We start from the raw sequence: 27,995 nt of genomic DNA, 5'->3' as shown, positions 1-27,995 counted from the left end.
ACATCCTTCTTGGGAATTCTGATACCCACAGATGTCATTATTTTAAGCCTCAATCATAAGCCTCTTTTACTACAGGCTAAGGGTTTATCAGTGCCATTATCTCACAAACATGGCAAATTTTTTTTTAAACTATGTATGGATTCTAGCTACCTAGTGCCCATAGCCACAGTGGTCATTCATTTTTAGACATACCTCTTTGATCTGTTGTTGTCTCATTTCTTTGTTTTGCTTTCTTGCCAGCATGCCATACCCACCTCCAACGTAATGATGTGTTCTATGAGTGCATCAAGAAAACAAGATAACCACTTTAATCTCTTTTTCCTGAGCAATGTTCTTCAATTTAAAGGATTTACTGAATGCTCCCTTCAAGCACTCACAAGTTTTAGTAGTGGACATAATGGCCAAATATTTGATTTGATACTTATCATATGGTTGAATTTTAATGGCCTTATTATTTTGTATTTACTAGTTGGGATTGTGAAGGAGTCGCCTTATCCAGCCTTGCAAGTTTCTGAATTTCTGGATTTAGTCTGTTCTCTTTAATCTTTGCTTGTAGGCAGGCCAATCCTTTTCTGAACTTGTCTCTATCTTGTAATGCTTTGTCAAATGCAATCAATAGAAGACAGCTTGCATTCCTAATACTTAGCTTAAAATCTCTTCTCTAAGATTTACAAATTAATTTATTTTGTGGTTTTTCTTCTAACTAAATGCACATAAGATTTTCCCTAAGGGTTTTAACACAACAATACTTAGATTGTTATCCTTTCAGTCTCCAATAATCAGGGGTTTTGTGTGTGTGTGTGGGTGTGTGTGTTCTGCAGGCTATCTTTAAATCCCTAAGCCAATGTCAAATATTTTAGATCTTTATGTTATAAAAGCATCTACTTCTCATATCAGTTTTCTACAGGATAGACCTGATTACTCTCTGGTAAAAAATTTGGAAACTATCAAATAGCCCATGTCTTAGAACAACAGAGGTCTATTTCTTAGTCATGTTACACATTCACTATGAGAAAGCCTGGGTGGGGAGATAGAGAAGGACCTTTTACTATACTATACCTACTCAAGTACCCCAGCTAAGGCAAGCCCATTTGCATAGATTATCCATGCTCCAGAGTAGGGAGAACAGAAAAAAGTAAAATGTGCATTGCCTTCTACTTCCTATCCAGAAGTGACTAACATCACTTTTTTTTTTTTTTAAGATTTATTTTTTACTTGAGAGTCAGAGTTACACAGAGAGGAGAGGCAGAGAAAGAGAGAGAGAGAGAGAGAGAGAGTCTTCCATCTGATGGTTCACTCCCCAATTGGCCGAAATGGCCAGAACTGCGCCGATCCGAAGCCAGGAGCTTCTTCCGGGTCTTCCACGCGGGTGCAGGGGCCCAAGAACTTCGGCCATCTTCTACTGCTTTCCCAGGCCACAGTAGAGAGCTGGATTGGAAGTGGAGCAGCTAGGACTAGAACCGGCGCCCATATGGGATGCCGGCACTTCAGGCCAGGGTGTTTATATGCTGCACCACAGCACCGGCCCCATATCACCACTTTTTACATATTATTATCGAATACAAGTCATTTCAAGGTACACAGAAAATGCAATCCTACATGTATCCAGAAATCTTAATCACAGAAGTACTCTCTCTACTGTTAAAACATGTTCAATATAAGGATGTAAAGGATATGTTTGGACACCTCCCACTTTATGTGGAGACATCCTGGCACAGCAAGTTGAGCTGCCACTTGCCACACCCACATCCTAAACTGAAGTGCAGATTCAAGTCGTGGTTAATCTACTTTCCATTCAGCTCTCTGTTGTTGCATCCTAGGAAGCATCAGATAATGGCTTAATTTCTTGGGCCCGTGCAATCACATGGGAGACAGGGATGGAGTGCCTGACTCCTGGCTTCAGCCTGGGCCAGCCCTCGCTGCTGCAAACATTTTGGGAGTGAACCAGCTGCTAGAAATTCGGAAAATCTTTGTGTCCCTGCCTCTGTTTCTTTCTCTCTGTCACTATTTTTCAAATAGTTGAAAATAAATTTTAAAAATAAACATTAAGGGGGCCGGCGCTGTGGCTCACTTGGTTAATCCTCCGCCTGCAGCGCCAGCATCCCATGTGGGCACCAGGTTCTAGTCCCGGTTGCTCCTCTTCCAGTCCAGCTCTCTGCTGTGGCCTGGGAGGGCAGTAGAGGATGGCCCAAGTGCTTGGGCCCCTGCACCTACATGGGAGAACAGGAAGAGGAACCTGATTCCTGGCTTCGGATTGGTGCAGCGCTGGCCAGGGTGGCCATTTGGGGAGTGAACCAACAGAAGGAAGACCTTTCTCTCTGTCTCTCTCTCTCTCACTGTCTATAACTCTGTCAAATCAATTTAAAAAAAATAAACATTAAAAATCTGTAATGAGAGACTGGCATTGTGGCACAATGGGTAAAGCTTCTGCCTGCAATGCTAGCATCCCATCTGAGCACCACTTCATGTCCCAGCTGCTTCACTTCCCACCCAGCTCCCTGCTAATAGCCAGGGAAAAGCAGTGGGAGATGGTTTAAACGCTTAGGCCCCTGTCAATCACATGGAAGACCTGGATGAAACTCCTGGCTCCTAGCTTTGGCCTGGCCCAAAACTGGACATTTTGGCATCTGGAGAGTGAACCAGCATATGGAAGAGCTTGTTCTCTCTATAACTCCGACTCTCAAATAAATAAATAAATATTTTAAAAAAAATTTATACCTGCCATTTACTGTGTATTTTGTTGCATCTGATTGCATCCCATCTTCTTTCCTTATCTCTTAGGGAAACAAAACAAAACAAAACAAAATGCCTTCCTACCACCACATCTGATCAAAGGTACTCTCTGTATCTCCTTTCCCATTGTCTCTGCCCTTCTCATTGATATCAAGTCATCTTGGGACACTGAATTATCTGCAAGTGGGTTGTTTGCTAAGCAAGAAGTCAAAAGTAAGAAACAGAGATAGTCTTGAGCAAATTTTTTTCATACAATAGTTAAGACTAAAGTTGTTTTTGCCCTTCAACAAAGTCAGCTCTGCAGTGATGCAAACAATTCCTTCTTCCAGATGTACTGTCATTCTCCCTTCCTTCGAGCCTGCTGGATTAACAGTGCTAGATGCCTGGACTTTGTCCTCCAATTTCTAGGTTCTATGCTCACTATCACTCTCTGTTAATTAATTTCCATCTGGAGATAAGTAATGTAATTATGAACTGGTAAATTTTCCATTTACTTTTGTATATTAAATTGCAATTTAATTATGTCAGAGCTATTTACTGTTTAATATGATCCATTTATGCCTGGAGACCCTTAACTATACTCACTATCTCCATTTCTTCATTTCCCATTCATGTTTCAACCCATTCCACAAACATTTTTATTGTCATAATCTGTGATGCTGGAGTTAGTGGTTATTTCCTGTCTTATCTAACTGGATTTTTCAGCTACAAAAGCACAATTACCTACCCACCACCACTGAGCCATCATGAAAAAAATCTCCTTGTTCAGCATCCATTATTCTACATCATATCTCTCTAGAGGCATCTTCTTGGTCTCCTTTCCTGTTCCTTCTTCTCTACAAAATCTCTAAGTGTTGTAGAACTTCCAGATCTGTCTAGGACCTTCTCTTCTGTATCTCTACTCCCTCCCTAAAGACTCTTCTACCTTTAAATGCCATCATTAATCTTTCTCTCCAGAGTATCAGCCTCACATAATGAGTCCTTACATTATACAACCACTTGGGTGTCTAATAAGTATATCAAACTACCCATTCAAACAGAATTATTTATTTACCCTTTAATTTTCTTTCCAAGTTTTCCATAGAATATCCATAGGTACATCCATAATTCACTCATCCATCCATCCATAGTTACATCCCTCCATTCACTCACTTGTTCAAGCTACAAATGACCCATTCTTGATCCATTTCTTTCTTGTCCCCTTTCATCTTTCAAGTTCTATTGCTACTAGTCCCACATTTTATCAAAACCCACTGCCTTCTCTCCATCCCCAGTGCCATCACTATAGTCAAAGAACCATTGTTTCATCAAAGGTGTTGGAAGTGGCTTCTACCTAGTTTCCTAATCTTCACTTACCCTCTACCACCCATTCTCCAAAGATCAATCAGATTTTTACTTGAAAAACAAAAAGCAGACTGTATCATTTCCAAAATAAAAATGTTTCTACTGTCAGCAAAAACCCAATATCCCTACCCTAGCATGGCTCTCCCTCTTCTCTGTTTTTGGTACAGATCCTCCCCATGTCTGTATTCCAACCCCATGGGCTTCCTGCTCCAAGCTGTGGTGTCTTTGCACTTGCTGACATTTGCAGCTGTAAAGCAGTTTCACCAACACTTCCATTGACCAGCTCATTCCTACCCTTCAGGTTTCAGCTTACACTTGTATGATCTCCTAACAGAAAAATTCCCTTATGATTCAAAAGCAAGACCTCCTTTTGGCCGCTCTGTTATACTCCACTTTTTATCATCCTGTTTATTCCCTTCATAATACTTATCATAATCGATAAATGATATTTACCTGTTTGTATTTCTCTTCCAACAAGAATAGGGACATCATATCTTTTTATTGTGTAAGGTATACAAATTTCATGTATTTCCTATACAAAGATTCAGGAACATAGTGATATTTTCTACCCTATGCTCCCTCATGTCCACGCACCCACCCTTCTTCCTCCTCCTTCTCCTAATCCCATTTTATTTTTTCAAAGATCCACTTTCAGTTAACTTTATACTCAAACGATTAACAGTACACTAACTAAATACTTCAACAAGTAGTATGAAGAAAATAACACTGTTCCTTAGCCTAAAAGATGATCTATAGGAGTGAAATTGGCACTTTGAGATGTGATGATTTTTAACAGCCCTTGTTTCAATTGTCTTATCACTCTGTATCCCTTGTCCTTATCACAGTGCTGTCACTTAAATATTTGTTGAATTAATGAGTAGATGAATAAGTAAATGAATGCTGTTCTACACCTACATTGTAGTTACTGATTTTTACATTTTTACATTCACTGCGTTCAGTGAGTAATTTTTACAGGTAGCTAATTTGCTTCATTGTCTACATGTTCTTAAAATCTTCACCCTCAGAAAGTAATTGATCTTATTATATACACCTACCGCCACTTGCACATATATAGGTACCGACTAGATCCAACAAGGCATTTGGCCTTGTTTATTTATGGTTCAGAAGCATATCCCATTATACTATGGATCTGAATTATTTTCATCATTTTCTGAACCCTATTTTATTGTATATATATTGACTTTATGTTTTCAATATTCTATATGTTTTAATAACTTCAGTCACCACAGTTTCTCATAAATTAAAATCTATTCTGCTGCTTAACAAATCATTTTATCTTCTTCCTGTGCATAGAGCTAGTCTAGTGTGTTGGTCATTTGTGTTCACAAGTATTGACAACTCTCTGCTTTACAGAGAGTACACTATGGTTAGGGGTTCTTCCTATCCCACTTCAATTTTAGTCATTGCCATATGACCTACACTGACCTAGCAGATGTCATGGTTGAGTGGATGCCTTATAAGCCACATTTACTTCCTACATTTGACTATATGTGAGTGACCAGTTATCAATATTTTCTCAGGCCAGAGGGAATTCATGGAAAAAGAACATTTAGTTTTAGAACAGAACAGTCATGGGCAAACCACCCTGGATAGGTTGAGGCTAACAGAAGTTTTTGGGGTGCAGAAGGTTTCAATGATACACCTGGGATAAATGCAGGGAAATCAAAGTGATTTGTAATTTTGCAAAAAAAAAAAAGTGTTGAAATGAAATATCTAATAGTCTTGATTCCAGGGTGAAAATGATGAACAGAAACTCTTAACTCATGATAAGCATGTGGCATAATAGGAAATAAATTTTAGTTGAGTAAGATTCTGAGATTTGGTAGTTTTTTATTCCACACCATAATCTCGCCTATTCTGAGAAATGTGCAAGTTAGGGGATCCAAGATGGCTGAATAGGGAAAAGATGCTGATAAAGGATGTGGGGAAAAGGGTACCCTAATATACTGTTGGTGGGGATGTAAACTGGTAAAGCCAGTATGGAAGACAGTTTGGAGATACCTCAGAAATCTGAATATAGACCTACCATATGGACCAGCCATCCCTCTTCTCGGAATTTACCCAAGAGAAATGAAATCAGCATATGAAACTTACCTTTACCCCAAGGTTCCCTGCAGCTCAATTCACAATGCCTAAGAGATGGAATCAACTCATATGTCCATCAACTGAAGGCTAGATAAAAAAACTATGGATATGTACACTATGGAATACTACACAGTGATAAAAAACGCAATTGAATCATTTGCAACAAAATGGATGAATCTGGAAAACATCATACTTAGAAAAATAAGCCAGTCCCAAAGGGACAAATACTAAATGTTTGCCCTTATCTGTGAGAACTAATAGATCACCTAAAATGAAATCTGTAATAGTGAAATTCACACCTTGAGATAGCATGACTTGAGCTGCCCTTGTGTTGACTGTCAAGAAACAGGTTTTTTTTTTTTTTCATTTTTTTCTTCATATTATTTGTTGAATTAATCATATGTGTAAAGGATGAGGATGGATCTCAGTAAAAAATAAGAGCTGGAATAAGAGAGGGAGGAGGAAGTTTGTAACTGTAAAGCTGTATAGTTATGCATATATTCCAATGGACTTACTTCTAAGGGTACAATTTAAAAACTTGTTGGGGCCAGTGCTGTGGTGTAGCAGGTAAAGCCACTGCTGGGCCCAAGCACTTGGGCCATCCTCCTCTGCCTTCCCGGGCCATAGCAGAGAGCTGGCCTGGAAGAGGGGCAACCAGGATAGAATCCGGTGCCCCAACCGGGACTAGAACCTGGTGTGCTGGCACCGCAAGGCGGAGGATTAGCCTGTTAAGCCATGGTGCCGGCCTAATTAATTAATTTAAAAAAGAAATCCTGGTATGTATATGCTATGAAACTGCATAAAGAAATTATGGGATATGTGCAAAATGGAAAGCTACACAGTGGTTTAAAAAAATGAAATCTTGTCATTTGCAACAAAATGGATGAAACTGGAAAATATCATACTTAGTGAAATAAGCCAATTTCAAAAGGACAAATACCATATGTTCTCCCTGTTCTGTGATGACTAATAGAGCACCTAAAAGATAATCTATAGAAGTGAAATTGATACTTTGAGATGCAATGACTTTGAACAGCCCTTGTCTCGACTGTTGAGGAATATTTTTTTTCATACTATTTGTTGAATTCTTTACTTAGTATAGAGTTAATCATATGTGTATCAAGTTAATTGAAAATAGATCTTAGTGAAAAGTAAGAATGGGAATAGGAGAGGGAGGAGGAAGAGGGTAAGTATATGGGTGGGAGGGTGGGTATGGTGGGAAGAATCACTATGTTCCTAACATTGCACTTATGAAATGAATGAAGCTTGTATTCCTTAAATAAAAGGTTTATGGGGAAAATAAAATAAATAAAAAATAAATTTTCCTGAGGTTAAAAAAAAAAGTGTGGCCATGAAGCAATTGTCAGATGAATGAATTAAAGAACTGCATTTGAGCTTCCTTGCCTTCACTCCCTCCACTCACACACATACACATACACACCTTGCCAGTACTCTTCCCACAAGCAACATAAATCACCAGGAGATAATGACGTAAGTGGTAAAGAGGAATGATTAAGTTTCCTCCTCTATGAGGTCTGATAGTTTAGCACAGTGGGTAAATGTGACTGACTGCTCTGGAGTTACCCTTGCTGGTTTGAAATCTCAGATCAGCAACTTGTGTCCTGTGTAACCATAGATAATTCATTTAACTTCAGTACTACAGTTTTCTTAACTGTTTAAAAAAAAAATAGTTCAAATGCAATGACAAAAGGAAACTATACATAAGGCAAAGTTAAGCCTCTCCTACTAGAATCACAACTTTGTAATGCCAGATAATTTTTCCAGGACCTTGGAACCCAAAATAATGTACAATATTTTCTGGGCTTCCCCAATATAGCCATACATAGAGGATCTTGCCAGAGACAACATACAATAAAGTGGGACCACAGTGAACTTAGGAGCTATGTAGATTTAAATTCAAATACCTGAAGTTATAAACCAATAGTATGTCTTTGAATCATTTACTTAACCAACCTCCCTGAATCTCAAGCAGACTCATGTGAAGATAAAAAGTGAGATAACCTAATAAATAGTTTTTTCACATTTTGTTATATTTTATTTGAAAGACGAAGGGACCAAGAAAGAGACAGAGAGACAGACAGAGCTCTTATTCACTCCTCAAATGCCCACAATGGCCAGGGCTGGGCCAGGGTCAGAGCCAGAAGCTAGGAACACAATTCATATTTCTCATGTAGATTATAGGGACTCAATTAATTACTCGAACCACCATTGTTGCATTGAGGGGAAGCTGGAATCAGCTACCAGAGCTGAGATGCTAACCCTGGCACTCCAACATACTACACAGGCATTTTAAATGCTCATTTAAAAGACTTCTCAGCTTTTCACATTTAAACACAAGTCCCTTCTCTCCTCTACACCATCCAATACAGAAACAAGAACAAAATTAATCCTTCTAATTCCTTCAGCTTCATTTTTCATCCCTAGCTGTCTGATTATTCAGTATTTTCTGATGTTCTTTGCTTGCGAAGCATTTCTTTCTTAATAGAATATTTCATTAGGTTCGTGCTTTTATAAAGCCATATATATTAGCCAAACAGTTCTTTGTTTCCTTTTCTAGGAACTAATTCTCACTACAGTCTAATAAATAAGTTATACTTATTTTACTTGTTTATGACCTGTGATCATATCTACATGTTGATGTAGCAGCAAATACCATACACATTTTCTTCTCCCGGCAACATTCATTGTAGTCAAAATTATATTTATTTGATACTTACGTTCAAAACTAAAATTAAAATTATTTTTGACCCAGTATATCTGCCAATATATTGGCAGTATATCTGCCAATAATATTCTATATTTTGGTTATTTCTGAGTCTGAAAATTAAAAATAGACAGTTTTCATTTCTCTGTGGTATAACTTACTCTCCTTATCCATCAGGCTCTTTGTTTTATTTGCCTTTAATAAAGGAAATAAAAGTGGGGGACACTTTGTGCTCATAATCATTGTGCTTTAATATGAGAAACAAATCTATAAATTTATTCCTGACAGACACAGTGAAATTCCAGCTTTTCAAAAAAGAGGAAGTGTACCCCCACATTATAATGATAAGCTATAAATGCATATATATTATTTTTGTAGAGTAATTCAAAGTAATAGCTTCCATCTAGAAATATCATATAAGGTGTCTACATGGTAAACAACTGTCAGTAATTACGGTTTCTCCAACTGCTATTTTATTGCTGTTTTATATATGATTTCTTAGGTGCTTATAAACATTTACTTCATTTTATTTCCATTTTAATAACCTATAAGTATCTGAGTTTCTACTTCTAAACGTTCATTCAAAATTCAGCTTCCATCTACAAATTACATTATGCTATCACTGAGGAAATGTTTATACATCAAACGCCTCTGCAATCACATTCTGTTCAATATATTCAGGCAATGAATAGTTGCAGGCCAATTATACACCAGACACTGTCATACCTTGGAGACTCAATGTTGAGCAAATCTGACATAAACTGTTCCCCTGGATACACAAAAAACACCAAGTATTGCACTGAAGGTGTGCATCACAGGCAAGCAAGACTTACACATACAGTTTGTAACCATCAAAAATACTAAATCCATGACCAACTTGGGTGGGAGGTGTAAAAGGAAAAACAATTTGCAGGTTGGCTGGAAGTCATGCTCTCAATTTTGAAAAAAAAAAAAAAAAAAGAATTAGCATCAGAAAAATACCACTCCCTCTGCCCCCTGCAAAAAATTACATTACCAGGTGCATATATTCCCAACTATGCACTTCCCTTCTTTTTCACATAACTTACAGAATTTCTGAATTAAAAATGAGTTGAAAGTGACGACCACTTATCTCTCTCCCATGACCAGATATCCCAAAAAAAGCAGTCTTTCTTCGAGAGTTTCACTTCTAAACCTCACAACCTGACTTGTCAGTTGAATCATACCTAACACATCAGCAGGGCTTATTCATATGTTGTTTTTGATGGAATTTTTTTAAATGTATATGTAAAGATTGCATTGTATCTTTTAAAAAGAGCATTTTTCCCCCCAAAGAAATCTTTTATTTAAGGAATACAAACTTCATGCATTTCATAAGTATAACTTTAGGAACACAATGTTTCTTCCCACCATACCCACCCTCCCTCCCACACTCCCATCACTCCCACCACTCCCTCTACTCCCTCTCCCATTCCCAGTCCCATTCTCCACTAAGATTCATAAAAATGGCAATTTTGATTGGATATCCAGCAGTTATAGCAGAATAACATATATAATATATTCAAAGCAATTTAAATAAGTGTAAAGATTATACATTCACAAGGATAATAAGAAGAAATTCTTGGAGGTTGAAATCTTAGGAAACAATCTGTATTCATAATACAATATTGTTGAGTTAACACAGATTAATTGTACCACAGTTGTGGCTAAGCATGGACAGTTTTATGTTCTAATATTTGTGTGGGCAAAGCATACACACACACACACTCAGAATGTAGAGCAATGAAATTAAGGGAAACCATTGTTCACTGACTACTCATTTTCAGATGCTTTCATTCTCTAGTTACTCTATCAGATAATAATAACTGAATGTAATGAAAAGTAGATTGAGAAGTTGTATGAACCCAGAGGAATAGGAAAATAAGGAACATGCTATTGAAAACAGGGAAAGAAATTTTCAAGAAAAAGAGCTTTGTAATATAAAATGTCACAGAGATAAGCCAAACAGGAACCAAAAATTAATGATGAACATTAGATTTAGGAATAGAGAGATTAATAATGATCTCACAGAGGGTAATATCAGAGGGAGGATAAGGATAATAAGACAGATGAGTTGCAGAGTAAATGTGTATTAAGGAAGTGGAAAAGAAAATGCAGGCAACTCTTTTGAGGTGTTTATTATTATTATTCAGGCAGAGAGACAGAAATCTATCCACTGGTTTGTTCCCCAAATGCCTACAATAGCCATGACTAGCCCAGGCAGAAACAGGGAGGCAGGAATTCACTTGTGAGTGTCAGATATCCAACTAGCTGAGCCATCACCAAGCCTCCCAGGATCAACATGAACAGGAAGGTGGAGTCAGGAGCCAGAACTGGGGATCAAATCCAACATTCTGTTGTGGGTCATATGCATGTTAACCAATGACTTAACTACCAGCCTAAACATTTGTTTTCTATTAAAGTTTTGTATATATTAATTCATTCAATATCTCCATTACAAATCTAAAAGACAGGTATCATCATTCTACAGATAGAGTATGAGTCTCAAAACTAAGTACAATGCCCTTATCAGACAGCTCTGGTGTGCCTCTTCAACTTCTCTCAGCTTCATTTCTTACTCCAGCTACTGATACACAAAACAGTTCTAGGAAGTTTTGGACAAGTTTCATTTTGATGCAACCTGAAGGTATCTAGTGTACCTTACTTGGAGCAGGTGCTAAGTAGCCCTCATATCCATGACCAGTTTGTGTCTAAAGGAGTACATTTGTTACTCACGCATGCATGACTCAGAAGTGTAGAGGAATTAATGCCTTCTACCAGTGATGGGCAGGTGCAAAGGAATAAATTTTCTACCCTCTTCATATCATAAGGCTTCTCAGAAGACTTAGAAAATCAAGCATCAGTCACCCATAATGACAGACCCTCAATGATCCATCTTGTTAGCTTGTCTTTCTCTCCTGTTTCACTACCCTTCTTTGTTACTCATCCCAAAAGCAATATTTTGCTCACAAGCCATATCTCAAGTTCTGTTTTCTAGACAGCTTCCCAAGACACAGTCAAGGATAATACTCAAATGAGTGACTGCACAGGAACTCAAAGCAAGGTCTGTTTTATCCGAAACCCCATGCTCTTTTTCCTACATGACTTTGATTTTTTTTTAACTTTTATTTAATGAATATAAATTTCCAGTGTACAGCTTATGGATTACAATGGCTTCCCCCTCCCATAACTTCCCTCCCACCCACAACCCTCCCCTCTCCCACTCTCTCTCCCCTTCCATTCACATCAAGATTCATTTTCAATTCTCTCTATATAAAGAAGATCAATTTAGTATAAAGATTTCAACAGTTTGCACCCACATAGAAACACAAAGTGAAATATACTGTTTGAGTACTAGTTATAGCATTAAATCAAAATGTACAGCACATTAAGGACAGAGATCCCACATGAGGAGCAATTTTTTTTTTTTTAATTAAGGGAAAATTACTTGAGTTTCTGGTTAAGACTTTTTAAAGAAACATCTTTTAAGGAGCAGCAGCCTTCATATTTATGTAAAAATCCAACAAATTGACACTCTAGTTTATGGCGCCAATAACCACCCTAGGCTGTCGTCATGAGTTGCCAAGGCTATGGAAGCCTTCCAAGTTTGCCAACTCTGATCATATTTAGACAAGGTCATAAAAGACAGGGTGAGGATAGTAACCAATGATCCTAAGAGTGGCATTTACCAGGTTTGAACAATTATACAGCATTAAGTGGGGAAGAGGACCATCAGTACACACAGGTTGGGAGTAGAGCCATTGGTGGTAGAGTAGAGGTTATGATTACGAAGGAATGAGGCCCAAGTGCGCTAGACAGGGTCTAGAACAAAGGACAGAGTCATCATTAGATGTGCTAAGAAAGGTGCTGTCTAAGCTACAAGTAATTTTTCTGATTGAGAGGCAAACAGAACCTGATAGAAGGGGCTTGATAATAATCTGGTGGGCTTTAGGCCTTGTAAGTTAAGAGGCCCAGACCTATCTATCTCTTCACATGGGGTACATCCTAAAGGAGGTGTGAACTTCCTAGGGGAAGGCACTCTGTTGACTTTCATTACTTGGCTGGGCTGGGAGGAGAGCTGGCCAGGTAAAGGCAGGGGGCATCTCTAACAAGAAATTTACAGTTCTGCCTGCAATGTTGCTGACCCTACTTGACCATACCCTCAGCTGCAGTGGTCACTTTGGAAGTTGGGCTGAGTGAAAGAGTTACAGAGGTAGAGACAGAGAAAGAGGTCTTCCATCTGCTGGTTCCCTCCCCAGATGGTCGCAACAGCCAGAGCTGCACCGATCCAAAGCCAGGAGCCAGGAGCTTCCTCCCGGTCTCCCACGTGGATGCAGGGGTCCAAGGATTTGGGCCGTCTTCTACTGCTTTCTCAGGCTATTGCAGAGAGAAGAACTGGACTAGAAGAGGAGCAGCCATGACTCAAACCAGCATCCATATGGGATGCCGGCGCTTCAGGTCAGGGCTTTATCTCACTGCGCCACAGCACCAGTCCCTGATTTTTTTTTTTTTTAATTAAGGGAAAATTACTTGAGTTTCTGGTTAAGACTTTTTAAAGAAACATCTTTTAAGGAGCAGCAGCCTTCATATTTATGTAAAAATCTAAAGCTATGTTGGGGATATAATCTTGATCAACTCCGTGGAACATTTGCACTGTAGTCTACCTGGGACGGCCTCCCCAGGAGTTGTTTGATGTGATGGCACTGTCTCATTTCCTTTCCCCTCCCTAATTACTCACTTCCTACCTTCCAGCTGCCTTAGCTTCTTTGGAACAAACAGAAAAAGGTTACAATAGAGTATACAAGGTACTGCCTTTAAAGATTAAAAACAACAGCAAGGAAAGACACGTGAAATAAATTTTTCCAGATGTTATTTGTCATTCACATAGCATCAAAGAATTCTTTCAATATCAGGCATGGATTAACGCAGTATCATTTCAGCCTACGAGAGATGACCTGCATATCAAGATATTAATTCACTGAGTCATAATGCAAATCAGAGAGGGTGGAACATTATTATGACACGCTACATCGGCAGGCATTGCTTTAGCAAACCTAGGGAGAAATGTAAATCATATCACTTCTTAGACTTATAGTTCTGGTGTAAAAGGCGGTCACCTTGTCCATTTGCTGAAATCAATGATATTTGCAGTGAAATATCATTTAATCAGATTGTTGATAGTTGGATAAGCTTTTACCAAATAGTCCTTTTCTTTCTTGTAAGTTTTAGAATATGACTTTTAGAAGTTTCCCTTCAAGTTTCTTAAGGAAGAAGAAATGCATTCCAGAGTTTATTATCACAATACCTAATATTTTAGTAATGCTTATTCTGCCAGGAGATAATGTTAGCAGACTCTTTGGTGTCCCCAAATAATCAGCCCCAAGGAGGAGCTGTCCAAGGGATTTTTTTTTTTTTTTAACTTTTCACAAGTAAAGGAGACAATGGGAAGTTACAGTTCTCTAAATAAGCTACCTCCCAGAGAAGTGGTTTGTAAGGGCTTTCAAGGATCAGGGAAATGATGAAGCCTAAAAAAAGGGGGGAGGGGGTGTTAGAGGGCCCTCACCACTCAATCAACATACATCTTCATTCAAAAATCTGACTCAAACCAATCTGCAACTGCCCTTATCCCAGGTGGTCTGGCCCCCTCTGAGTATAATGTTGCAAGGTAAGCTTTCCTGAAACAAGCTAAAGGGAGTAAACTGTTTCAGATTCTCTGCCCCTGTTCCTGTGCCCTCCTCTTGCCTCTTAGTTACAAAAGACTCACACTAACCCCTCTCCATACGTGATTTACTTTAACTATAAACACAACTCTATAAGATGTGGCTATGGGGTTCAGGTCATTAGCCCTCAAGTCAAATTGCTTGGCTTCAATGCCTGGTCCCAACATTTTCTAGTTATATATGACTTTGGGTGTATTTTTATGCCTCTCATTTCTTGTTTTTAAAAAAGAAGGACTAGGAGCGTCTGTTTTAGTGTTGTAATTAATAGTAAACAAAGTAATACATGTGTTACTGATACCTGGGTCCAAAAATGCCTATTATTGTTACTAATTTCATCTTGATATGAAGTATTCTCTCATAATCCTTTTGTCTTTTTCTCTCTTCTATGTATCTCAGACAAGTAGATTACCTTCAAAAATAAGTTCTACCAAGGACCTTACAGGAAAAGGACAAACTGCTACAGTGGAAAATATTAAAATGTTGTTAAACTTCATGTTAAAAATGCAAGTATAATATATATAATTGATTAAAATTTTAAATTAGTATGAGGGGTGTTTTGCACAAAAGCATTAGTTTTTTGTTAAAATAATGAGATTCCTGAATGCCATATTTGTGTTCTTGAGAATGTGGTAATACAATAGCATTCTAATGTACTCTCCAAAGCAGAAAGTCTTGTAAACATAAAAAATGTTTTCTACAAATTACTTTTGATTGTTTTGAGTACACATTGCTTTTGTCACTAGAAAGAAAAGGAGCAAAAGAAAATGGGCAGTTTTGGGCAATGATTATAATGCTATTGTGCACTGTATGGGACTTCTAAAATATACAAATCTCCTTGGTTCTAGTTGTTTTTCTAATTCATATTTATCTTGAAATGCTGTTGTGAAATAATAAATAATCTTCAAAGTACAGGACAGAGATGCTGTGCCAGTGTAAGCATATAGCTTTATTTGGGAATAAAAAAAGACTTATTTTTAAAAAATTATCAACTGGAGGTGGTAGTGAAAGGGTCTAGTTGGGAATCTTTTTACAAAACACCCCTGCCATCTCCAATTCTTATTCTCTGCTCCTGATGAACAGTAACCTGTAGGCACTTGAGACTGCATACTCCACTCTGGACAGTTGAATTGGCCCTTTATTTTATTCAGTGGTTATTTACGGAATGCCAGCTATGTGTTAGGCACATGCTGTGTGCCCAGCAAATACCAATAAACAAAACAAAAATACTTATTTTCATGGAGCTTGATATTTCAAACAAAATAAGTTAATTATATGAAATTGAAAGGTAATGAGCACTGAGGGGAAAATAAAGCAGATAAAAAGTGATGGGATGGAGGAGTGGTCTGAAATTTCAGTCAAGAAGGGCATTGCAGAAAAGGTGACACTGAGACACTGAGCAAAGACTAGAAGAATGGGAGGCAGCCCTCTTGGGTTTTGTTTTGTTTTCACTGTTAAATTGCACTTGGCATCCAAGGCAAAGATTTAACATCAGAGTAATAACCCTTGTCTTGCCCTCTCCAGAAGTCTTTTCCCCGCGTCCCTCTGGTAGTCTTGATGGGAAGATGTTCAGTCTCTGAGAAGAAAGGGTGAACTGTGTGTGCTTTGGGGAGCCAGAGGGTGGTGTGTAGCAAGCCATTTGGCTTAGCCTGGCTCCAAGCTAAAGGAAGAACACCCATCTCATCTAGTGTGTTGTCCTACAACTTCATTCCTTCAACCCTTGTTCTTTCTCTCTCCTTCGGCACCACAAAACAGATAGGCCACCGTGGGCAGGCCCTTTGTGTGTTTGAGTTTCTTTTACTTCCCATTCTTCAGAGAGCAAGACATGAACTGACAAATAGGTATCGATTGCTTGCACAGCTCACATAAATGTATTGATGATGTCACCAGTTTTTATACACTTCTCCTAGGGTACTGCATACCTAGACTTTTAGAAATGCAGATGTCAGTATGAAGGGCCAATCATGACTCTGATCATGACTCCGGCCTTGAACACTGGCGGGTGGAATGTGTTACCTTGCCAAGCCTGGTTGTCATTTGCAACCATATTCTATTTGTGTAAACTCTGTAAATGTTTTAAAAGTGTAATATTTTGTACAAGATACACTGGACAACAAAGGGAACACAGAACTTTCTCACATGGCGTCATCTTGGCTCCTCCCATCAGGGCTGCCTGGCTTGCTGCACACTGAACAAGATGACTGTAGGGGACAGTCTTATGGGGATTTTTTTGCTGTATAAACTTATTACAAAAAAAGGGGGGGGGTGATTCATTGACTTTCTTGCAGTGTGGTATGTTGCATTGGTTTTTAGACTGGCTTCAGCACTGTGCAATTTAAAAATAAGTGACTTGAGTAACAAACTTACATAAATATTCAATTAAAAAAAATACTGAGGTGAAGCCATGCTGAGATCTGGGGAAGAGATAAGGGATGGACAGATGCAAGGCTGTAATGTAGGAATGAACAGGCTTCCATGTGGAAGATCAAAGTTCATTTGGTGGAAATATGTGAATAAAATGAAGAGTAACAAAAAGTGGAATCGGAAAGTTAGTGGTAGCATGGAGTCTTTAAAAGTATTTAGCTTTCAGTAAGCAAATGGAGTAACACTGGTGGGTACTGAGCAGAGGAAAATCACATTCTGACTTAAGTATGTATTAGAGCACTCTGGCTGCTACAATGAAGATATTGTGCAAAAGGAGATGAGCTGAGAGGCTGTTCTAATAAGTCAGGTTCAAGGATGGGAGTTTAAGATCAAGAGTTTAAGTGATGGTACAAACATTGCATTTAAAATACAAATATATGTAATATATAAATACAAGCATACACTTAAATATAAGATATTAAATATTAAATGTTAAACATATAATATGTAAATTAAATCCACAATGCAACTGGGTTGAGGTGGGACCTTTAAGAGACGGGTAGACCATGACAGCTCTCCTCTTATAAATAATGTCATTATCTCTTGAAAGTGGAATATAAAAGGGAGTTTTACCCTCTTGACCTTTCTTCGCCCTTCCACTGTAGGATGACTCAGTAAGACACGGGTCCCATGTGAGATGCTAGCCTCTTCATTTTGGACTTCCCATCTTCCAGAGCCATGAGTCAATAAACCTCTGTTCATTATAAATGACCCAGTCTATGGAATTGTTACAACAGCCTAAACCAGAGTAAGAGCAAACATGATACATTTATACACTGTGTTTGAGGTGAGAAAGTTAATGAAGATTGAGGAATGTGGCCTGAATCACTGCTAGAAAGGCATTCTCATTAATAGTTATGATTGGGGATTGTGAGAAAAACTTGTTTGGGGATTTGGAGATTGAAATGTTCAGAATTGGACATGATAAGATGCCTATTAGACATCCTCACTGGAGATGTGAAGTACTTGTGTTTGTGTGTGTGCGTGCATGTACATATACAGAAAATTATCTAAAAAACTACTTGGAAGTATGAAGCATGAGAATGTATGAAGATACTTGAGGTAGTGAAAAGGTCCAGAGTTTCTCTTTTGGGGCATTCCACCATCAAGAGGGCAAGGAGACAGAGGGAATCTAAAAGACTGAGTAGAAAAGAAATGATGTAGGAGAGCGAAGGGAACAATGTCTAGAAGAGCTGTGTCAGCTCTTACTGTTAGTGCAAAGTGAGTACCATAGTTGACTTGCATTTCTAGTGGAGCAGGATGGATAGAAGCTCATCCAAGGGTGTTAATAAATTTGAGAGAAGTGAAATTCAGTATAATTTTCAATGAACTTTTTTTTAATTTTTTCATTTAGTATTTTTTTAATACCTAATGGGAAAGATTTGTAAATTCTTAAAACTGAAACTTTTCAATACACATCAATGCTAACCAAAGACATCTGTATTTAAATGTGGCTTTGTATACTGAACTTATTAACCCAAGGAACCGACAAAGCAGACACTTTTCTGACTCAACAAGCAAAGTTTTAAAAGCACTATAATCCGAGTACTAATGAACTGATAACCCTGAAAGTCTTCCGGAAAAGAGAATGCCTAAGTAAAAAGCATCATCAACAACTGCACAGACTTTGATATTAGCCAGAAACAGAAATCCAGAGGTTTCTCTTTTGAAAATGTCACAGAGGTTTGAACACTTTCCAATCAACTTTTGTGAAATTTTCACATCCAGCTGTGAAATACACTCTAGTCAAGTTACCAATGGCCTATATACAAAATCAAATTTATTTTTAGGCAGCTCAAAGTCTTATTTTTAAATTTTATAAATACACAGAAATTCAAGAAATTCAATTCACTATGCTCAGGTTATAAAGGGGAGTATATTTTCAGCATTAAATAGTGACACATTCCAAGTTTCACATATTTATTATTCAGTGTAATAAACTCCAATAAATCAACATGACTGCATGCATTTAGAGGAGAAATATTTCCTGGTTAAGTGGAAAATTGTGCGGATGGCTTCTGGAAGACCTTCATTCTAAGCAGCTTTAGAGTGAAACATTTCATTTAGAAGTCTGGACCTTCCTTCTTCAGTTTGCTGTAATCCACATTCACTGAGTAGAACTTGGAAAAGGAATAAGATATTTTAGATAATCTATCAAATACAGAGAGATGATACAGAAGTTTTAGAATTCTGTTTATTCAGTTTTCTATAGTAACAATTACAGAAATGACTTTTAATTAAAAACATTTAACAATGTAAAAATCATTTACAGCAAGATACTATCCTCAAAATTCCAGTCCTTTGATGATTTTGATAAGGTAAACATTCAATCTGGTGTAGAAGAGTAGTGTTAGCATACTTTATTAGTTAAAACCTACTAAAAATTCTTCCACTTCAAAGTGAATTAAGAATTTCTCCTAAATATACGATGCCAATATTCATCCCCACTAACTATGTGGGAAAATCTCCAATGGAACAGAAGAACACAGAGAATGACCATCCCTAGTTGATTTGTAAAGGGCTGTAATTTGGAGTGGGAGAGACCCTGTCAGAAAGTGATGCCAGTACTATATGGTAATGCTTTGTTTTGTGTTACACAACTTTTCAAACAACTGGCTTACTTAAGTGGCTTTTCTATTTTCTGCCTCTTGAGGTTTTAAAATTCCACCAAATTTCCTTATACAAATAAGTAATTTTAAAAATAAATTTTACTGTGATAATTTTTAAAAACCTGCCTCTAACTCACAATAACTTATTTTAAAAATGATTTATTTGAAACTGGTCGAGATTCCACTGAGAAAAATATGAAGATTCATACATAAACCCAAATAAAGCTATAATCTTGTCTTACACAGGCCTGCACCAAAGCTGTGCTATAATTACTTGAAAACAATGCTATCTATCTCTAAAATAACCAAAAGTACAAAACTGCCATCAACATTTGCTTCAGTTTTAAGGAAGAAATTCACAAATCTGTATCCATTATTTCTTCAAAATATTCTATTTCTTTAGACATACTCTAACATCTTTATTTTTAATTGAAAAAAACTGTTATTTGACTTATTTCTTAAAAGATAAAAAGATCTCCAGGCTGTAAACAGTATGTTATTCTTGAGAAACATATGCATGTGTTTTTATGGACAGAAAATTATTAATAGGTCATATAGTAGTATTCTTTGTTCTTTCTGATGGTGTTTTCTTAAGAAGCAATTAATCTGAATAATGAGACTTGAAAAGTGAAACTAATTGTGCTACCCTCTAAGATGTGAACAAAGTATCAGAGAGAATGTTTACATAGAAACCACTAGAAATATATTCAGGAGAAGAAAATAAACATGTGTTAGGCTCTTCTTATAGATTCCAGGTACTAGGCTAGTTTATTTTAGTCAACCACTAACAACAATCCTTCTCATTTTTACTTTATAAGAGATAACCAAAGATCATGTTACGACTTATCAAAAATTGAATTACAGTAGGAAGCCCATACATTCAAGCAGAGTAGATAGTTTATGCTATCTTTTTGCCAGTTTTTCTCAAAACTAAGCAGGGTCTGACGCATTTGCTTTATATCTAAAAATTCTCTGTCCAAGTGATTTTCAAATCTGCTTTTTAACTTCTACCCTATTCCTTCTCTCAATTTAATGGTAGGGATCTCAAGAGTCTTTGGAACAGTAATTCGGAAGATTACAACATATTCTGACCTTGGTTTTACAGCATTTTATTCAATGAAGAATTTTTGCTGGGCATTTAATTCTTAAGGTATATTTTAGCTCTATCTTGATGTCTTTAGTTACCCCTTGCTAAACTAAAACATAGCAACAAATAACCCCTTGCAATGGACTGAATGATATGTCCTCCTGAAATTCTTATGTTGAAATCCTAATTCCCAATGTGATGACAGTATTTGGAGACTGGGCCTTTGGGATGTGATTAGATCATGAGGATGAAATCCAAGACTGGATCAGCACCTTTATGAAAGGAAGCCTGAGAAGCTCACATGCCCCCTCTACCATGTGAAGATGTTAACCAGGAAAATGATTCTTATACCAACAGAAATAGTTGGTTCCTTTTTAGATTTTGTTTCTTTCTATCGTATTAGATAACATAGTCTTAGTTTCTTTTTTTTTTTTTTTTTGACAGGCAGAGTGGACAGTGAGAGAGAGAGAGAGACAGAGAGAAAGGTCTTCCTTTTGCCGTTGGTTCACCCTCCAATGGCCGCCGCGGTAGCGCGCTGCGGCCGGCGCACCGCGCTGTTCCGATGGCAGGAGCCAGGTGCTTCTCCTGGTCTCCCATGGGGTGCAGGGCCCAAGCACTTGGGCCATCCTCCACTGCACTCCCTGGCCACAGGCAGAGAGCTGGCCTGGAAGAGGGGAAACCGGGACAGGATCGGTGCCCCGACCAGGACTAGAACCCGGTGTGCCGGCACCGCAAGGCGGAGGATTAGCCTGTTGAGCCACGGCGCCGGCCATAGTCTTAGTTTCTAATATCAGTCTCATAGATACTCACAGCCCAGTCTATAGCACACACATTAGGTTTTTATTGGAGCAACAAGCCATTTCATATGGACTACAACTGACATGTGTTATCATATTCCAGGACATAGTTTACTGGCTTCATTATCAGAATCATCTGATAAGCTTTCTGAACTACACACACCCAAAATGGTGTGTCTTTGTTTTCTTTTTCAAAGTTTTCTTGGATGTAAATCATTTTCTCTGGAATGGATTTAATTATACACATTCATAAAATAGCAAAATTAATCCGTATACCTGTTTATCATTTTTGAAGACAAAAATATCAACAGAGTTCAAATGGCTTATTTTAGTTTGGCCAGTTCATTTTTATTTGCTTCTTGGAGGGAGTTCAATTTAGGGATTTACAAGTTAAGTTACAATCAAGTTAAGTAGAAAACTTGGACATAAAGGGTGATCTTAAAAATATGCTATAAGCAGTAATGAGAACATCCATTTCATATATCTGCTAAGAGGTCCTGGATACATACTGGTCAGGGCAGTACTCAAGAGTGCTAAAGCAAAGTTCCAGTTACTTTCTTTTGATGAAGAAGTTCGATGTAGTCGTAAGTGCATGGTCAAGCTACACACTTTAAACAGGTGGAAATGTATGGTACGTGTATTCAATACTTAAATATGATAAAATCTATGGCTGTGTAAGGATTTGTATGCAAGATTTTTACACATAAGGAAAATAATGTTGGGGAATCAATACACGGACTTAGTCCATGAAATCCTTCTACGGAAGAGTAGTTCCACAGAACACTCAGGTAAAGACAGTTAAGACTTATTTAGGAAATCAAGGTAAAATTTAACTTTCACATGACTTTCATTTTTTCTTACTAAGCTTTACTTAAAATATTTCAATCATACCCAAACCAAACCACCCAACAGTTTAGTACTACTGAAAGTATAGCCCATGGAGGACCTGCATCTCCTGGAACCTTATTAGAAATACAAATCCTCAGTGCCCCCAACAGACCAACTGACTCAGCACGTCTGAGGGAAGAAACAAATAAACTCTCCTTTTGAAAACCTTTGTGGACAACAAAGTTTGCACTAGACTATCTCAAAACTAAAAAATGGTAAATATCTCTTTCCTTTTAATCTCAGTCAAAACAGTTTACTTGACACATTATCTTAATTTCATATCCAACGTCTAAAGACTGGAAATGAAATCCCTAGGAAAAAAATATTTATAAGAACAATACACCATTTTAATTTCAAGAGCAATCTAGCAAGTCTTCAAAGTAAAGGAATTTTACTTATATATCCAATTTCCAGAGAAAAATACCACATAAATAGATTTATCCCCAGACATTTTCCAAGAATTCTGCAACAATAGTAGCTTACCTTGTATTGATCATTGGGACCCAGTTTGTTCCAGGGTTCTGGGTTATTCTTTCTGTCCCAACTGCAAGGAATGAAACATTATAATTGTTACGGTAATCATTCCAATTAAAATAGTGTTTTGTACATCAGCCAAGTAATACGTAGAAAAGTACAGAGAATAAAGCTAAACGAACCTCATTTATTATTTTCCAACTACAAAAAGAAACATTACGTATTGTGGAAAAGCAGGCAAAAAATATTTGCATGTACCAGAAAATGTAAGTGTTACATAAGAACAATATGTTAATCCTCAAAACATTCTTATTAAATTTGGTATATGCAATTCTATTACACCAGTAAGAACATGAAAACTACAATTAAGTTCATGAGTCAGGAAAAGTAAATGACAACAAAACAGGGATGTGAACTTACTACATGGCCACAAAATCTAGGTTTTTTCTAGTACTTACTACCTCTGAACAAAGACCCTGGCTCCTAAACCAGCTTGATAAACCATCACAGTTTTGAACATTTTTACTTACCTGACATCTGGATTGAACAATGCCAGACGCATGACGTACAATGCAGCTCCAGTACCTCCTGCTCCAATAAATATGAAGAGGGGGATCAACTAGAAACAAACACAAAACAGATAAGAATTAACTACCATCTTCAAGTACCTAGATATTGACTTATAAGAGCTTACGGTAGTTTTTGCATCTGCAGAGGTATCAAGTTTTTTCACCTAATACTTACACGTCATTCTCATTAAATTTTATGGGTCCTTCGAGGCTTGAAAAAACAGCTCTTTGCAAACTGTTTAAGTGTCCCTCCAACCAGACGTATGAAAACCAAGATCTCTGTGAAATTAGGAGCCTGCAACAGAAGTATGTCTACTGCTAATATTGGCTGTAGGCATCAACTATGAAAATATACTGCTACCAATTCTGAGTAGGGAAGTGGGCTTAAGGTAAGATTAATGAATGCGTAATTCAATTTTAGGCCCACAGAAGGTTGCTGGAAGAAAATGAGATACAGAAGAAGTTGCAAGTAAACTCCACGCTACAAATTCCCAAAATGTCAAGGCATCCAGAGAAGGTGAAGACACCAAGATCCTGGGCCCCTCGTACTTGCCACAGGGCCTGGTGGTGCAATGCGGTGAGTACAAGACCCTCCAGAGGTGGCGTAACAAGGAAGTTCCCTCAGTGGGTCACTAATCCATCTGTCCCTGCTGCACCGACCGAACTGTAAGACAAGGACCGCGCGAGACTGTCCCGACTGTTCCAACCCTGGACTATACAGCTCCCGTTCCTGGTAGGTGTCCCTCACCTTCGGCCCGTCAGCCAAAAGCCTGCAATGCACGGAGCGGCTCACAGCCCACGGGCCTGGGACAACCACAACCGCAGCGTAAGGTGAGGCAAGGTCTGGCCCCGAGGCAGACGGCAGGTGCCCGGGAAGGGAGGACGCTCCCAGGAGACAGAGCAGCCGCACCAAGACCAACCAAAGCCACTGGACAGGCGTCACGAACTTACGCTCGGGTGCTTCTTAGCCTGACCGATGATCTGGCGAAGCATAACTGCAGCAAAACTCCCAAGTCCGCAACGACGACAGACAAATCCGGAACGCCGGGACTAGACAGTCTCCACACCACGGCGGTGAGGACTTCCAAAGTCACCCAGGACCTCCTACCTGAAGGACCCCTGGCTCGGAGGGCAGCCTGCGGCGGGAGGGCCCGGATGCGGCTGTCCCCGCCAGTGCCTGCTTCCACACAGCGGCTCACCGTCTGTTCTAACCAGCCCAGGCAAGAACACTCTACGCCGGAGCGAAAAAACAGCCTTCCTTCTTGCTCCGTGTGCATTTTGGACGGGTAATTTCATGGGTTGGCTCCACGAGCCTTCGCTCGACCAGACAGGCACTTTCCTGAGAGGCCACGTGTTGAGGCGCGAGGCCGGCGGGCGGGCGAGGGCCCCTCGCGCGGCGCCTGAGAGCCGCGGCCGCGCGCTGAGGTGCCGGGGGCGCGCGTGCCGGGCGCGCGCCGCCTGGCCCTGGACGTCGCTGAGGGAGCAGCGCGGCGCCTCCGGCTGCCGGACGCCGCGCGCCTGGAGGCCGGGTCGTGTCTCTGGACGCTAAGGTCAGCGGCTGCGGTTTCTGAAGACGGCAGCTGCTTCCTGCCTGAGACTGCCGCTCACGGGGCGGAAGTTAGGAGCTGGTGAATGACTGGACGAGGACGGTAGTCCTGTCAGTGTGTCCGCTACGCCTGCGGGTCTTGGTCTTCCGTGACGTGTCTCTCACCCTCCCCCCGGCCCCGAGATTGCACTCTTAAAATGGGTTTTCGGTGCTCGAGTTCCTACCCATGCTCTTTTCCACTTAGCCCACTTAAGTTTTCGTAAGGGTAGGTACGTGTGGTAGATGATGTTGAATACCGCCCCTTCCTGGAAAGAGATGTCACTCATCTGCCTCATTGGGATGAAGTTTGATTTATTAGCAGATGTCAAAGGTACATGTGTCACATGTAAGCGTAAGTGTTACGAGCCAACACGTATTTCCCCTTTTCCTTCTGCCCCAAGGTCACAGTGATCTAGACAGGGGGGCTATTTTATTATCTTTGGAGTCAGGATGAGAACTGCTGGGTGCAGACCCAGTGCTGACCTGCAGTGCACGTGTTAGAATGAGAAGTAGGTCTTCCCTGTTGCAAGGAACTAGCTTTGAGAGCAGTCGTTTGTTGATGGAACCTAGCCTAGCCTGCTCCAGTAGAATTTGGCATTGAAAGTGTGGTGACATGTCATCACAACAATCCCAAAATAGGTGGTGTTGGATTCAGGTCTAGCCGACAAATAGGTCACAAGGTAACTATTACTTGAGGCCAGAAGTATGGCAACATACATAGTGCAGTGCTGGAACATTTGGGCAAACACTCATCTCAGTGAATCAGAAGACAATAGCCCTGATGAAATCGGAGAATTCAGGGAAATGAAAAGGTAAAGAATATGTTACAGCATGTGTCAGTTATTGTCTACGGTTGAAAATATTGTGCGATGAAGAGTTGAACTCAAACTAATCAGTCAATTTGGAAGCTGTAATTTCAGGAAATAAAGCATTTAGAAATTTAGGGACTCATGCAGTTGAAGGATATGACTGATTTTCATCTCGAGCAGTGTAAGATAAAAGTGAGAAGGTATTTGGGCTTGAAAGGTCAACTAAGACATTAAGATAATGGCCCAATCAAGACTATGACCTGCACACCTTTGTTATGACATTTTAATAAATTAAAGTGCTTTCCAATATCTCTGAGTCTGCTGAAAGTTATAGAAATTAAGAAGAGAAACAAGCCGCAGCCTGCAGTGCCAGCATCCCATTTGGGTGCTAGTTCAAGTCCCGGCTGCTCCACTTCCGATCTAGCTCTCTGCTATGGCCTGGGAAAGCAGTGGAAGATGGCCCAAGTCTTTGGGCTCTAGCACCCACATACAAGACCAGGAAGAGGCTCCTGGCTCCTGGCTTCGGACTGGCCCAGCTCTGGCCGTTGAGGCCACTTGGGAAGTGAACCAGTGGATGGGAGACGTCTCTTGTCTCTCTCTGCCTCTGCCTCACGGTAACTTTGCCTTTCAAATAAATACTGTCTCTCTGTAACTCTGCCTTTCAAATAGCTAAATCAAAAAAAAAAAAAAAGAGAGAGAGAGAGAGAAACAAGGAGAAAAAATAATGTGTCTTCAGTAAATCCTTTCAACTGAACAAGCTGAAAGTCTGTACAAATGAGGGCACTTCAAAACGTTCATAGAAAAGGGAATTAAGAGATAATTTTATTGGATGGTTTTGAAATCCTTGTGTTTTTTTATTATACACATTTTCTATGAATCCTTTAAAGGCCGCTTGTGGATGAGGGTGTAGTTCCTCCCACAAAAGACTGATAGGATTGGAGAAACTGACATTAAATTTAGGCACAGACATGTCTCAAAAAAGAGTTGTAGGTGTAACCACAAAAAGAGTTGTGGGTGCATGGAGATGACTGGAGTCAAATAGGAGAGAAGTGGATGCGATAGTGCTAAAAGATTTAGGATGTGAAATGATGCTTGGGCTCCCCAGGCTTCTGAAGTTAAGATGCAAGTAGAGAGATGTGATCTTGCAAGCACAGCCTGTTCTCTAATGTCCTCGTTAGATAGACTGTTTAAGGCTAGGCTTCCCAAAGAGTGAGACAGAGAAGAGTGGAATATAACTAATCCCTAGATGGTCAAATTGGGACATAAGCAAGGAGTATCCTCTACCTTTAGTGAGCAGCAACTTCTACCCAATGAAGTTTCAGGACCAGTGTATAGGTCATGTTCTTTTTCTTTTACAATAGCGTCATTCATTGTTGCTATCCAATCCCTGCTCAATACAGAGTAAAAAAACTGCTTTTTATAAGATCATAATAAATAAATTGGAGATATTTTACCATCCCGCTCTGAATTATGCTCTCTGGATTTCTTGTTCCTTTGTTTGATTTCATTTAGTGAATAATTTAAAATACAAAAAAAAATTATAAAAACCCATATGAGTTGCCCAAATTAAATATAAGTTGTGAAATAGAAGTTGTGGCAAATTAAAGCAAGTTAAGCTAAGCCCCTTCTTGGCTTCCCTTCATCCCATATCAGAGTACCTGACATCCAGTTCCACCTCCTCTTCATTCCAGCTTCCTCCTGATGAGCACTCTGGGAGGCAGTGGATGATCACTCAAGAGCTTGGGTCCCTGCCACCCATGTGGGAAACCCAGATAGAATTTTTGGCTCCTTGCTTTGCAGGTGTAGGGGAGTGATCCAGGGGATGGAAGCTATTTTTGTCTCTCTCTCCTTCTCTTGATCTTTCTCTCTCCTTTTCTCTCTGCCTTTCAAAAAAACTTAAAAAATAAAAAAGTAAGTTGTATAGCAAATAGGTCTAAAAACAAACTATACAATGTCATATTAGTATACAGGAAAAAGCATGTCCCTTGCATGACTTTCCTGAAGATTCGGGTCTAGAAAATTCTAGAAGGTATACTGATTATGTGTTGTTATTAATGTATGACAGTAAAGAAGTAGCTTCTCTAGAGAGAAGTAATTTGATAAATGAGCC

The 27,995-nt window shown here is 39.1% G+C and overlaps 1 protein-coding gene across 1 annotated transcript; it reads right to left on the bottom strand.

The window, feature by feature from the left end:
• Positions 1-18,970: 18,970 nt before the first annotated feature.
• On the bottom strand, positions 18,971-24,578 carry NDUFA4 (NDUFA4 mitochondrial complex associated). The gene is made up of 4 exons (XM_062178935.1): positions 24,443-24,578; positions 23,453-23,541; positions 22,932-22,992; positions 18,971-19,187 (listed from the first exon to the last, which is right to left on the bottom strand). The coding sequence occupies exons 1-4, from the start codon at positions 24,482-24,484 to the stop codon at positions 19,131-19,133; spliced, it is 249 nt and encodes an 82-aa protein (XP_062034919.1). The 5' UTR covers positions 24,485-24,578; the 3' UTR covers positions 18,971-19,130.
• Between the last annotated feature and the right edge of the window lie 3,417 nt (positions 24,579-27,995).

Source organism: Lepus europaeus, chromosome 20 (genome assembly GCF_033115175.1).
Source record: "Lepus europaeus isolate LE1 chromosome 20, mLepTim1.pri, whole genome shotgun sequence".
Classification (NCBI taxonomy): Eukaryota; Metazoa; Chordata; class Mammalia; order Lagomorpha; family Leporidae; genus Lepus; species Lepus europaeus.
Note: the sequence above shows the minus strand (reverse complement) of the source record. Positions and strands in the feature narration are given on the sequence as shown.